Raw genomic sequence first — 14,797 nt, forward strand, 5'->3', positions numbered from 1 at the left:
CTCCCTCCAAACCAGAGGGGTCCCATGTGAGGAATGACCAATAATAATGAGTTAATTAGTTCAATTAAGTCAGGCAGGGCCAGCTGTGGTTCTTGAGAGCTACAAGGTGTTAGGATTTTCATTCCCGATGATCCCTAATCTGCAATTCTCTTCAGTGGGGGAATCGTTCTGAGACAATAAGGAGCTGGTTAAGGAGCCTACTGGGCCGTTTCTGTCCAGACCCGGGCTTGGCCACTGTCCCGGTACTGCTCAAGACCAATCGGATCTCTGGGGGAAGGCCCGTCAGGCACTCTGGGGCTCGAACCCTGGACTCCATTTCTCAGGGCCACTGGGACATCCAGGCGGAATTTAATCAACTCAAGTTTATTAAAAGATAACATCCACACAATTACCTTTTTTCATCTATGATCTTGAACCAGGCTCAGACATGAAGTAAGGCCTCAGTGCCGCTGAAAGCAGCAGAGTTACAGCCTGGTAATTTTATTTTGGCATGATCGTGCCTTATGGGATTCTATCAGAGCTGGCCATGGTACAATCACGTTGCTTTTATCGTGATGAACCACGATGCCTGCTGTAGTGTGAGTGAGTATCACAGACATTCTGCAGTGAAAACCCATGACGTGCACTAGTTTCACTTCTGTTTATTCTGGGATGTCATGGTGACTGCGCAAGTACTTCATTTCCTCTTGAGCCAGACTAAGCTACTGTAACTCTCCCCAATTATTAATTTGTGATGACGACAATGGAGATTAACCCTGCAGCTCTTAACTGGATACCGGCTGAAGCTAAGCAGGGTGTGAGCCTGGTCAGTACCTGGATAGGAGACCTCCTGGGAAAAACTAAGGTTGCTGCTGGAAGAGGTGTTAGTGGGGCCAGCAGGGGGCGCTCACCCTGCGGTCTGTGTGGGTCCTGATGCCCCGGTATAGTGGCGGGGACACTATACTGTAGTGGGCGCTGTCTTTCGGATGAAACGTTAAACTGAGGTTCTGACTCGCAGTGCTCATTTCTCGATAAGAGTAGGGAGTTATCCTAGTGTCCGGGTCAAATTTCCCCGCTCGGCCTTTACTGGTGCCTCCAAATTGTCCCCATGTATGATTGGCTTGCACTGGCCCTGCGATGGACTGGTGTCCTGTCCAGGGCGTACCCTGCCTTGAGCTCATTGCTTGCCGGGTAGGCTGCAGCTTCCCGCGACACCGTATGGTATAAAACGGTTTGGTAAATGACATGACAATGGAGATTAGTCAAAGCAGGTTAAAATAACTTCATGCTTTAATATTCACTAGCCTGTAACGGTGAACAGGGTAACTATGGCTTTCTTGGATACTGGCCAGATATTATTATGTCCGTTAAATCAAATGTGTTCTTATTTCTATCGAAGAGTTGGAGATCTGACATTCCACGTAAAATGTGACAGTTAAAAGGCAGTCTCCTGTGTGTTTAAGGAGTTCAGATTAATTCCATTTCTATGCTCTGATCATTTTAGATATAAACACGTATCATAATAGATGAATGATGGGTTCAGTAATGTAAGTTAGACCTCAGGTTTAAGAGTTCCCAGGACTGGGTTAGGGACCTCCCTGTTAAATGAATAGTCCAGCACCATTCTACAGCAGTCATTACAGGTAATGAAGACACTGAAAGCAGCACAGCAGTAACACCTACAATACGATTAGATTTCTGATCATTGCCTCAGAATGCTCATTTCTGATGCATCGATCCATCTGTCTGTCCAATTGGTAAACCAAAGAATCAAATCATCAGATATAGTATACACAAGGAGGACAGATCTACAGACAGAGCCAGACAAATCTAGACAGATTAGCAGTCAGATGGACAGATTCCTGTTTTTTTTCCCCAATGTATGAATTCTTTGTTTGTATCCGCCCCCATGGTTCTCTGGGGTGCAGTCTGAGCCCCTGGAAAGCTCTGCAGTGGACACTGGAGCAGATTGTTTATGAATTAATCCTAAACAGGTTTCCCTGATCTCCGATAAGGAGGAGAGCTTAACTGATGCCGGGAGCATCAGGAGGGAGAGAAGTTGGACTCGGCAGGGCTTGCAAGTTATCCGGCCTGTGAAAGGGCTGCACAGCCTCAAATCTGGCATGTTATTCTAATTTGTCAAGTTCTGTTTGTGCTGACTGTCATTGCACAGTCATGTTACAAGTGTAAAGGCAACACTGGCAAAACAAACCCCTTATAATTCCACCAATGAAAGCCTGGCCAGCTCAGAATTACAGTTTCCAACTCCCATCATCAGCAGAGCAGTAGAAGACGGAGAAGCCCAGTTTTGCACATCTGCAGCTATAGACTTGTGCTCCTTGTGATACCTTATGTGCTCTGGCATCTGTGCTCTGAATACTCTGGCAAACACAAATGGGCTCATTCTGAACTTGGGTGAGATTCCAGTTCCATGAAGATCACCGGAGTCAAGCCTTGTCTGTGCCATTTGTCAGCTGTGGTCAGGACTTCATTACTGGTAACACAGAAGAGGCTTATTGGATGGGGCAGAAGATTCATCCATCTGTCAGTTTTCTTGTGAGTTTCATCCAGCACAGGGTTGTTGGGGGAGCTGGAGCCTATCCCAGCAAGCAGCGGGCACAAGGCAGGATAAACACTGCACAGGACACCAGTCCATCACAGGGCACACAGAAGCCAATTAACCTACCAGCATGTCTTTGGGCTGTGGGAGGAAACCCATGTGAACACAGAAAGAACATACAAACTCCACACAGACAGTAAAAAAAAAGCAACTGCAGATTCAAAACAAGATATGCATTCAAGCAGCAACAGCAAATATATATATATAGCTATTATGTGCTAAGAAGAGATGCAATTTAGATATCTGACTTCTGAAACAACAAATGGGCTGATTTTATGATAGCTACATTCACAATGCTTTTTTGGAAAATGACAAAACACAAGTTTTCTTGTGTACCACAGAATGTTTGCTGTTTTCCCCATGGACGTCTTTTTCTTTAAGGCTCTTTTTTTTTGTTTAAAAAAAAGGAGAACTTTTGTTACCTCCGTTATTATTTTTTTTCTCAGAAATCTCAAATTACAATCTTCCATTGAAAGGTTCTGCTCACCAGCTGCTGTGTCTCTCTAACCCTCTTTCCTCTCCTCCCCTCCCCAGAAAGCACAGCACCACCTCCTCAAGCATGGTCCCACAGGTATACCAGAGAAGCCTGGGCACACCCTGGCTAGGAAAGGCCCAGGATCGGTTTACGGCCTAGTTCAAAAGACCCTTTTACAAGAGGAAGGACACAGCTCCTGAGCCCGGACAATGAAACGCAGGATCAAACCCTTTCAGTCTTTATGCAAGACTTCAGCGTCACAGGAAGGACTAGTCATATTCACTTTGGCACCTACTATGGAAGTATACAGCAGGGTCATGCACATAGACCATGAAGAACAGGCACTTACCCAGGGCAAAAAACAAAAACATAAAATTATAACTTCTTCAAAAATACTGCTGCAGTATCCCAACAGCAAAACAAAATGGTAGCAGCACATATTCTAATATTGATTGGGTGTCTTTTGGTCGCAAACAAACTGTTGTAATTAATACATTTAGGAAAAAATATGTTATTAAATAAGTTGTTTATGATTCTAAGATTGACTAAACCAAATACTTTACAATATGCATTTTATAAAAAAAGTTTTTAAAAATTAATTTGGTGACCAAAATCAGAGTTTAAAAAACATTTTCTGAACAAGCTTTTATCTGGGCTCTTTTGAAAACCAGGCTGTATTGAAGTCTGTGTTTAAGACAAACTAGTTCAATGCCATGCCTGCGAAATAGATTTCTGGTCCCTACCAGTGTTATTGCGATTTATAAAGACCTGGCATTCGTGGTAATGTAGACCGATGAAGCAAACAATTGATTGAAATCAAGTCATAAAGCCTCCAGAGTAGAGTAAAATCCCAAAGGCACAGCAGACCTCAAAGTCCAGGAGTACAGTAGCTCTATAATTCAAAATTTCCTGGAAAAAATGGCCACACACCTTTGTCTTACCATTCAGTTATAGTCACAGTGAAACCAGCTTAGTCTTCCATTATACAGCTGGCAGAACCATTTCAGGTTTTATAAACTGAAGGGCTGTAGTATGTTATCCTCTCACTCATCTGTCTGTACAAACATATTCAGAATATGGCGCCATGCTTGGACAGATCCCACACCTGTCGCTGGCTTGGATACACAAGAACCCACAGCTGAGGACCCTTGTAATGAAATAAGCCCCTGTGCTGTTGTCTGTCCGTGCTTCTCTTACTGGAAATTGTGTCAGATAATGGTCTCTTAAACTACTTTCAGATTAACCTCTCTGAGACTGCAAAGGAGTTAATGGGTCGAACATGAGTGAACATTTGGTCTGGATCATTTTCTAGGACAAAGCCGTTAACCAATAAGGCTACGTGACCAATATTATCACTTCTGTGGGGAACATGGTAGCCTATTAATGAACAGGAAGTGACAATGTATTGAATATGGGCACCAACCATAAAAAATTAAACAATAAAGAAATTGCAGATCTTATACACTGATTGTTTGTTTTTTCCTACACAGGAGAATACGTCATTGCTGCCTTGTGGTGATTATGCAAAGGTGTCAATATACCAAAAGGTCAGTGTGTTCCAGGCAAATTTGCTTAATTTTAGATGCAACTGGAAAAACAGCTCTTCAGGCCCAGGTGTCTTAGCCACGTGGCAGATATGACCATAAGGGTGCAGTAGGTTCTGCCAATTCCCGATGTGAAGGGCAAAAACCTGGGGTTTTCCATTATCGTGTCCCAATCCAGCTGATAATAGAGACTATCGTGACTGTTCTTCTGATTGGGCACATTCTGCCATTCACTGCAAATCTGTTAACCAGAGAACCCAAACGATGCACCTTGAAAATAATACAATATTCCAGATGCATTTAATTCTACCCTTCGTGAAGAATTACGCAATACCATTTTGTCTCAAGGTACTATAATTACTGCAGTTTAGCAAAAGCTTAATGCGCTATATTCTTAAAGTTTAGTGGAAGCTTTAAAAACCTGCCTGTCTCAATACCCCATTTGCAGTTGAAATTAAGATCCCTTAGGTCTGACAGAGAGACTGTTATCATTTTCATAGCGAATTAATGCTGAAGAGTATTTAACCCTAGACAGGGGCTACGCATGCATATGTTGTTAATGAGATCGAGTAGCCCTGAAACAGTCACCTCCCTGGAACAAAAGAGACACCTTCCCACAAAGAAAAGCAGAAAAAGCCATCTACTGTGGTTGCCACAGTATCTGAAACTAAAACACATTGTCATTCATACTGCAAAGACTAGTACACCTTCTGCATGATAAATAGTAAAAAGGCAAAATCCAGTCTGGATACTGAACACTGGACATTGTAGAAGACCAGTTGTACTGTAATCCACAGGAGAGAGTAGCAGCTTCAGCAACAGATTTAAAAACGTCATCAGTGTAGCATAACCTTATTGTTAAATGTGTGCGTTCTAATTTGATGGCATGATATGCTATCGGTTATGGGCATCGCTTCATAACCCCCTTTGACTATGGGCCAATCGAGGGGCGTTTACAAGTCAGAGGCTTTAGGATGGTTGAGGGTGGTCTGGTCTGAGACAATTCTGCATCATCATCAGGCCTGATGCCACCCAACAAGTAGTCCCGAAGTTGTACTCTCCCAAAGAAATTTGTTGGCCACTGGCAGGTAACTGCTAGTTTTGATTACACAGAATGAAATTGTACTATAATTAAGCCTTATTTTAAAAACCACTGATCCTAATCTGACTCAGAACCTTTCACATGGTGACCAGTTTCAAGGGAGCTGAACCAGGTTCATATGACAAACTGGAGGCCCTTTATCGAGTGATATTTGTCAGGACTGTCTTTCCTTTAGCAGTTTGTCTGAATAAGAAGCAATTACACGATCCAGCATGCTTATAATGGAGGCATCATAAACATGATGCTGACAACATAAATGGACTCCTTTGTCAGTAATCAGGGATTCTTGGCTTTTGTAAGAGTTATTTATTCAGTTGTAAGGGTGGGACAGTTTTGAAGCAAATTAACAAAAGACCCACAAATGTCTCTCAACACTTGCAGTAAGAAACCCAGAAGGAGGGTGACCTCTACAGGAGCAGCTTTGCTGAGCGGAGAAGACCAGGACACTCAGAGGACGCCAGGCTGGGAACCCTCCTCTCTCTCGGGCAGCTGTAGGGCATCCCTCAGGCGAGCCCAGAAGAGGACCTGCTGGGCGGGGCTGGCCGGCCACTGCAGATACGTCTTCCTGCGTACGAGCCGGCGAAGCCTGTGATAGGTGGATAGCACCCAGGGGGGCGGGTCCTCCAGGAAGATCACCACCAGCAGATCGTTGTGCTCGTCAAACAGCCGGTACAGAGCCACCTGCACAGAGGGCAGAGAGTACAGAGAGAGGGCCGACAAGGAGAGGAAGAGGGTGAAGGGGGAAGAGAGGGTATACTGTACATCAATGTACTGTCCTTTATCACCCTAGCAGCGCTGAACAAATTCAGCTTTTTTACAAAAAGAACAGTCAAAATACTTATAACACCATGAGAGACTATGTTGTCTCTTGCCACTAGAGGGAAGCACTAGATTGCACAGCTGTTGACAGGTCATGATAGGAACCACAGATGATCTTTTTATGTATCCCCAGATTTTGAACCATCAGTTGGTAATCAATGCACCTCACTACTATAACACATGTTACTGGGCCGTCAGCTTCTCCTCACACTGAGAGGCAGGGTGAGAGTCATCCAGTGGAATTAGCACAGCTCATGGTGGACTGAGCCAATCACACAGGGATTGCGGCTGTGTGGGGAGCTAACTGGCCAGATGAGCTGGTGAATTGTGCACCATCTTCCAGGGGAGTCCGGGGGACAACTCTCCAACGACACCTCAGGACATGAGGGCAAGCTGAGCTGCAGGCCAGGAACTTTGCCAGTGTAGTGACTTGAGAGTCCTGCTGCCTGCTGGGAGACCAGTTTCACTGCTTAAATATCACAGCGTAAAGAGCAATCTCAGGACCACACCTTCAGAGGTGCAAATGTGTTGACCACACGTTACTATCATTAATATCACTGGCACCGAAAAGCTTGTAACGATTTCTGCTGTTTTTTCTCCACCTGAGAAATATGTAGACAGAACTCTACAGTGAGAAGCAGAAAACAAAGTTCCCTGTCAAACTGGCTGCTCGGTAATTTCAGAAAATCATCTGTTTAAAAAGGAGGGGGAAAACTGCCGCAGTAATTCCACAACAACACAAGGAGAGAACATGCAAACTCCAAGCAGAACGTGTCCTGGTCCACAACAGAACCCAGGAGCCAAGAGCTGTGAGGCAGAGACAGTAAGCTGCATGCTATCTTGCTGCACAGGAGAAAATGATGTGGGAACTGAATTCAGAACTCCAAGCAGTTTGCGGGGCTGTACAAAGCCGTGGATGATTGCTCATCGTGCATCTCCAGGGAGGGGGAGGAGGAGGCAGCTGCTCGTACCTGCACTTCCATGGAGCACCACTCGCTGTGCAGGTAGTGTGGCGTCACCACGCACAGCATCTTGCGGCTGGTGTAGACCGCCTCCACGATGTTGCTCACAATGGTCTTTCCCACCTGGAAGTCGCGGTGATGGAGGCACAGTTGGTGTCCCCTCCCCCCGGCGCCTCCATCCCCTTCCAGATTGGGCACCAGCTGGTTAAACACCCAGTCCTCATCCTGGGAGCTGTAGGACACAAAGGCATCGTACCTGGGGGAGGGGTGGGCAGAGAGGAAGAATGAGAGAAGGGGCAGGAGAGAAGAATTGAGACGGGGATGTGGGGGGGACAGAGGAAGAGGGAAAGGGAGGGAGAAGAGAAGAGGGAAAGATAGAAGGAGGGAGAGAAAATAGGAGAGAGAAAGGCAGAGGAGGAGGGAGGGCGAGACACAGATGGCAATAGCAGTTTACAGTGTCTGAATTGTTCCCTCTTTGTTTGTCATTGGAGATCAGACAAATCGCACTTTCCCATATGGGGGAAAAGAGCTGTGCTGCAAGTGTTAGTAAAACAGTGAAACCAATACACTGGGCATCAGCCCTCAGATCAGGAGCGTGTCTGCTGTGGTCTGCCTGCACTGTGTATCTGCCTCACTGTGGGACTCACTGCAATGCTTTTGCACTGTGTCTTATACTGTGCCAGAACTCTGCTTCCTTTTGGACTCTGGGTTATCTTCATATGACTTGGGTAGTTGAATAACGATCCACATTTTACAAGCCCTTTTCTTGTTAAACAGAATTGTGTAAGGCATGCTCAGAGAAACAAAATATAAAGGAAGAGATGATCAAACAACATACATATTTAAGCTTAATATTTAGAAAACACTCTTTTCAACAAGCAAGCTTTAATGTGAGATGTAAAAGCATTTAAGGAGAATCTCAAATTCTTCCTGCAGCCAAGACATATAAGCTTCAGAAGGAAATGGCTGTGATTTTCAAGGAAGTCCCCTCTTTTGTCCTGGCATACAGTAAGTACATTTAAATACAGCAATTATAATTTGCTAAATTTGGTAAAATTATAGGCATCAGTCTCAGAAAACTAGGCATGTCACTGTATCTGAGCGGGTGTTCATTCTGTAAAAATATTTTTTCAAACATATTGATTCTTTATACTTTATAGGGCACTTATAGCTCTTGTTAAAATTCAGAATTTCTAATAATTAAATTCATAGAAGGTAAAATCATTCAATCACCTTGATCCTAGTTCAAGGAAATAGCGCCATTTTCCTTTTAACTAATCAATTTTGATTAACATAAAAACCCTAGAAGCACATGCTCTGAGTCACAAATTAATTTACGAAAGCAACTGATGTTCAATATAGATGGTCAAATCCTGTACTTTAAAAGCTGCAGGTGGTCATTATACAAAAGTCGAGAGAGATGCAAGAAACAACTGCGAGAATCACGAAAGATGGTCCTGAAAGAAAGAGTATGTGTTACAGCCAGGGCTGTATATACACAGGTTAAAAACAGGCTACTGTATTGGCTAAATACCTGTTTGTTGAAATTGTGTTTTAATTCCAACCCAATAGGCCAGACACATTCATAAAGATGGCACATTAAGGCAGTAATTCTCTAAGTGTGGACACAGAGGTCACCCAGGCAGAGATGTAGTTCTACTTTCATTGAGGTGATCATAGAATTATCTATTCAGATGGCCACTTACTTGTAAGTTTTAGGTCCTGACCTCCGGAGTTGGGTCTCCTTAATCCAGGCTCTTAGCAGGTAATAGCCATACAGGAAGTGCCACCTGCCTTTACCGTAACCCAGGCCACACACTAGCCCAGCCAGAACTAGGGTGGCGCTCAAGCAAAACGCCAGGAGATCGGTCTGGGCTGCGCACACAGCAGGCTCATTCTGGGAGAGGTAGTGGGTGTTGTTGGGTGCCGGGTGGGAGCATTTGATGCTGTAAAATAGGGTGACGTGCGTGAGTGAGTGCAGGGCCCACAGTCGGAAGGCCTCATTTTCACAGATGCAGGCCAGGGGGTTGAAACGGATGTCCAGGGATCGGAGGCTGGGCAAGAGGAGGTCAAGTTCTTCCGGGACAACCCGGATCATGTTGTTGGTGAGCACCAGCACCTGAAGCGTGGACACTCTGAAGAGATCCGGAGAGATTTCGGTCAGCCCAAAGTTCTCCATTATGAGAACGGCGAGGTTCCCGAGATCGGAGAAGGTCTGGTTGGGCATGTCAGCAACACCGTTACACACATCACTCAAGTCCAGGTAAGCAAGATTGCTCAGATGGGAGAAGGGCAGTGTGTCCAGGTTGCTGAGCTTGTTAGAGGAGAGGTGGAGCTCCCGGAGGGATCTCAGATTCGAGAAGAGACTGCCGGGCAAGATACCAATGCCATGGGGCAGCTGATGGTCTAGTTTGAGCATACGCAAGCTAAGGAGGTTGTCAAAGGGAGAGGAAACTGTTTGGTTTCCATCTACAGTGGAAGTGACAAAGTGTAGGTTATTGCTGACCACGTCTAGGACTGCTAGGTTTGCCAAATTCTCAAAGACAACCGGTTGGAGGGTGCGGAGTTTGTTGCGGTCCAAATAGAGGTAGGTGAGGTTAGTTAATCCGTCAAAAGTTCCCCTCTGGATGACGTTAATGCTGTTGCTCCCCAGATCCAGCACTTGCAGGGCAGGCAAGAGCCCAAAAGAGTTTTTGTACAGTCCTATAATACGGTTGTTGTGTAATTTCAGGACTCTGAGATTGGGCACATCCTTGAAGATGGTGTTGAAAAGGACCACAATGGCATTGTTGCGGAGTATCAGTGTCTCCAGTTTCCCCAGACCCTGGAAGGCTGTGGTATTGATGAAGCCAATATCATTCATTGCCAGAGAGAGGTATCGGAGATTGTTCAGTCCTCGAAAAGCTTCCCCAGGGATGATGTAAAGATGTTTTTTTTTAAGGCTTAAGGTGGTGAGCTTGGGCAGGTGAGGACTGCAGTTGGAGTTGCAGAAGAAGAGATTCCTGATGCGATTGTAGTCCAGCCAAAGGCTTTCAAGTTCATACAGTCACAGGTGAAGAGGTGAGGAGATTTGATCAGATTTTTAGAGAGGTTAAGGTGCTTGATGGTGGAGCAGTATCTAAAAACCCCCTGGGTGTCTGCGATGCGATCTCCCCATCTGTCAGAGAGAGAAATATAGTACCCCGGTTTGCCAGGGCCTTGCAGAGATCCTGGAGGAAAATGGATCTGGGGGCAATGGAGGAGGAAGAAAGAGACAGGTTCAGTCCCTGGAGATTGTGTGCCCATGAAGAGTTCGAGAGAAGGCGGAGGACTTCAGAACCATTGATGGGGTTTTTGCGAAGATCCAAGGAGGCTGGATTGAGTGCAGCGAGGTCTCCGGAGCTGGAAAACAAATTCCAGGAAAGATCTGCGTAGCTGACATTGATCAGGCCCTCGGGACTTTCAGACCGGAGACTTGTCAAGTTGTTTCCCGAAAGATCCAAGTGGTGCAGATTTGGGGATACAGACAAACTAAACTCAAAGCTCTTGTTCCCAATCCCGCTGGCCAGTAAGTTCACCAAAGATTCCAGGCTGGAGAGGCAGGATACATTTCTCAATTTGGGGTTGTAGGAGACATCCAAAGTTTGGAGGTTTGGCAGCTCAGGGAAGCTTTGAGGGCAGAGGGTTTTGAGATGGTTGTGGCTGAGAAGCAGTACAGTCAGCTTTGGAAGTGACTCCCACAGGGTGGGATGGAGATCTTTGATTTTGTTGCAGGAAAGATTGAGGAACATCAGAGACCTCATGCTTCTGAAAGAACCATCATCAATGGAAGAGATGGCATTCTGGTCCAGTCGGAGTTCAATTAAGTTAGGCAGGGTGTGGAAGCTTCCATTAAAAAGTTTCTCAATCTTGTTCCTGGACAAGTTCAGAGCCTCGGTGTCATTGGGAAGGTCCAAGATGACATCCGAAAGATTCTGGATGCCCTGCTTTTGGCAAAAGATAGACCTGTTTCTTGCCATATTCCTGTAACAGCTCCGGAAAGAATAACCATCTGTCCACCAGGGCAAGAAAAGGCAAAGTACAAGAACCATAAAAACGGACAGCTGTCTCTGCTTCTTCTTCTGAAGCAAAGCTAGGAGTCCCACTTCATGTTCGCAAGGACCCATAATAATTCCAGCATCGACCCAACAAGCTTCAAGCTATCCAGGTACAGCTATGCCTTGGTAGAGCATTTTTCACAAACCTTGTTATACTTTGATAACAATTCTAATATTCCATTTCAAGCATGTTCACTCACACTTCACAGACCTGCGCGTTGTGTCTTGCCCAAAACAAGCCTGTTAAGAAATGAAGGACTCTTAATTGTGCTCAAACAGCACAGCCTGGTTTGTGGAGAATGAAAAATTCAGAGGCTTTCATCTCAACCTTTAGATCATAGTTCGTCATTGCTTTCTTATTGGAGCTCCGTCCGCGGATTCTTCCCACTGTCAAGACGCCCCTGTGACACGAGGAAGCCAATGTGCTTTTCTCGTGAAACCTTTCTGTTCCAAGAAGTAAGATGCCCAAGGAACCAGAATGGCAAATGGACCACAAAGGTAAAACATCCTCTTCTGATCTGAGACTCAGGGGATGTGAAAGTGAGGAGAGAGGAAAGCTCCCAGCCAGGGGCTTTCGCTGCACAGTTTCTTGTTAATTGTTCAAACCTCATTTTAATATAAATTGTCAATGGATGTTGCACTCAGGAAGAATTTCCACTTAAGCATAAATGTACTCGCTTCTGTAATCGTCTTCAACCCCAAAGACAACATGTAGATCTGTATTCCATCTGCTTCACACGCACTTAAAACTAAATTCAACAGAAAAATATGCACATCAGAGTATACACATATTCCCTGAAATGTGCAGTGTTACTGTCTCATAATACTGTAGTGAAACATCCTGAAAATGTGGTAAAACTGCAGAAAATCTCAAAGAAAAACTGAGGAAAAGAGTCAGGCTGATTTTCCAGATGTAATATCCATTAAGAAATCATCTTCTGGCAGTCATTACAGCCTAGACATATTTTTTTATTGTGAAATTGCCAATGAGTTTCTGTCTTATACCCTTCTAATTGTGGATCACCTACTGTATCTGGGGCTAATTGGTTTGGCTAACCTCTAAGTCTGCATGGGGGGAACAAGGGGCTGTGTTCTCCACCACACACACACCTGTTAGAGCCAATTATTCTTCGACGTGGTCTGTGCTTTGCAGAAGGAGTGGCTCGTCTATCACTAATGTCACCGCGAGTTCACGGCCAGTGAGCAGGTCACAGGAGTATCCCATACACCATCTCAGCTGTGGGCCACCTGTACTGCTAGATGCACTCAGACCCTACACACTTAAATTGCTGAAGTGGACTAAAAGTTTGCTTGATACCATATTTTAGCACTGCTCTGCAGGCCAGTCCAGCTGACCAGTAAGCTTCAGCGAGAGCTCGGGTTGCAGCAAAAACTGAAAACCCCAGGGCCCCAAAGCAAAATATGGAATTGCTGCTGGTTTCACCAGACTGCACTAAAGTTTCATTATTATTACAAATATAATACACGGTGTGGCCATGACAAATAAGTGCAGCTACAAAACAGCTACCATAAGAAACCGGCGATGGTATTTCATATTGTGTTTAAATCATTTAAATCCTCTTAATAAAAGGCAGTTAATGTGCCTTTAAGCTGACCTTTTCTTAATCCCTCACATATCCGGCCAATAAACTGTTGCAGCTTATTTGCAACTTTAAGTATAGATTTCTGATTTTTTTTTTCAAAACTATTGCTGAAATCAATGCATGCAATGAAATGACAGAAAAAGTGATGAAACTTGTTTTGCCATTAATGACATACAATTATTTGTAGAGCAATATCCAATATTCAGTATAATAATGCACTTTACAGTATCTGGGATGAATGTAACGCCAGGAGCAGTGTACATCAACTATCAGCAAAATGTATGTTCTGTAATGAAAACGTGCCTTTTTGTGAAACAACTGTAATTCCGCAATTTGTCTTTGTTTGCTAGTAAATCGTACATGACTTAATCGCCACCTCTGCCGTTGCTTTTACACCTTGAAGTGTCTGACCCAGTCCAGGTGCGTGGCCTCACTGACTGCTGCAGCAGTCTTAATGGCCAGTGGGACATGATCGAAGTAGACAGTGGTGGTTCTGCATTCTGTCTGTTCCACATTTCGCCATCTTCCTCTTGCTTGATCAAGACCAGGAAACCACAAAGACACAGAAGGAAGCGGGATATGAAAGAGACTGACGGACAAAAAAAAAAAAACCTGTTACACATAGATTAGGTAACATAACATGTGTTAACAGTTCTTTCTCCAACTTTGCAAAATATAGTTTGGAATATTGAAACTAGGCGTGTCGATGGAGAGATTAAGAACTACATTGGTAATTTGTTAATAAGACCCTCATCATAAGGAAGAGGAATGGAGGTTCACGGGTTAAGCTGTGAATAATCTGGTAATTGTAATTTTTTAGGGGAAGGGGGAAGTCAGCCATGAACCATAAGCGACCTCTGAGTCATGCTGTGTACGGGAAAGAAGTAAGAATCCACACTTGTATATGTTTTTAGTTTAGACTCCAGAACGACATTCAGATTCTGGATCTTTTTAGCACAGGACAATCGAAGGCGTCATGCATGCATACTGCTGAACACTGCACGCATGCCTCGTTTCCCACTGCGGGCTGCACAGCACCTACAGCTGGCCCAGCGCTGGCCCGAGGACTCATGCAGCTCTCACTAAGTACTCCCAGCTCTGACGCAGGGAGTCGCCATTGCACAGCAGGCCAGAGGTGATCTGACCCTGGTGGTGCTAGGCCACCTGTCCACCTCTGCTCCGTCAGTCTCAGTCAGTGTAGGCTAATCACATAGGCCAGACTCAGACGCAAGATGTCAAGACTATAAGGCTCCTATAACATCTGGTCTTTTACCGGGACAAGACTTTGATAGAAACATCATGAAATACAATATTGCTTTTTCAAACCATCTCAGAGAGTGGTTTTGAACAGCAAAATATAAGATAAAAAAGCCTCAGATCTCCAATAACCATAGACGGGAGTGCTTACAGAAACTTCAGAGGAGGTCTGTGAGGCAGCCCTGCAACATGAGCGTCTGTACAGTAAATTATATATACTGTATTAGTGTCAGGTGATGTGCTGGCATGTGTAGAATAAACAACTGGAAAGTAAAAATCGAGATCAGGATGTATTATGGTTTATGACTACACCTTTAAGGCTGCTCATAGGCAATAAACAGGTTCCTTCTTTCTGGGGC

General features: G+C 44.7%; 1 protein-coding gene across 1 annotated transcript; it reads right to left on the reverse strand.

Moving 5' to 3' along the window:
* Positions 1–6,145: 6,145 nt before the first annotated feature.
* LOC148821641 (uncharacterized) lies at positions 6,146–12,032 on the reverse strand. Its single transcript, XM_088929968.1, has 4 exons — positions 10,628–12,032; positions 9,229–10,530; positions 7,511–7,757; positions 6,146–6,401 (listed from the first exon to the last, which is right to left on the reverse strand). The coding sequence occupies exons 1-4, from the start codon at positions 11,644–11,646 to the stop codon at positions 6,168–6,170; spliced, it is 2,802 nt and encodes a 933-aa protein (XP_088786094.1). The 5' UTR covers positions 11,647–12,032; the 3' UTR covers positions 6,146–6,167.
* Between the last annotated feature and the right edge of the window lie 2,765 nt (positions 12,033–14,797).

Source organism: Atractosteus spatula, chromosome 13 (assembly GCF_055471065.1).
Source record: "Atractosteus spatula isolate fAtrSpa1 chromosome 13, fAtrSpa1.hap1, whole genome shotgun sequence".
Lineage (NCBI taxonomy): Eukaryota > Metazoa > Chordata > Actinopteri > Semionotiformes > Lepisosteidae > Atractosteus > Atractosteus spatula.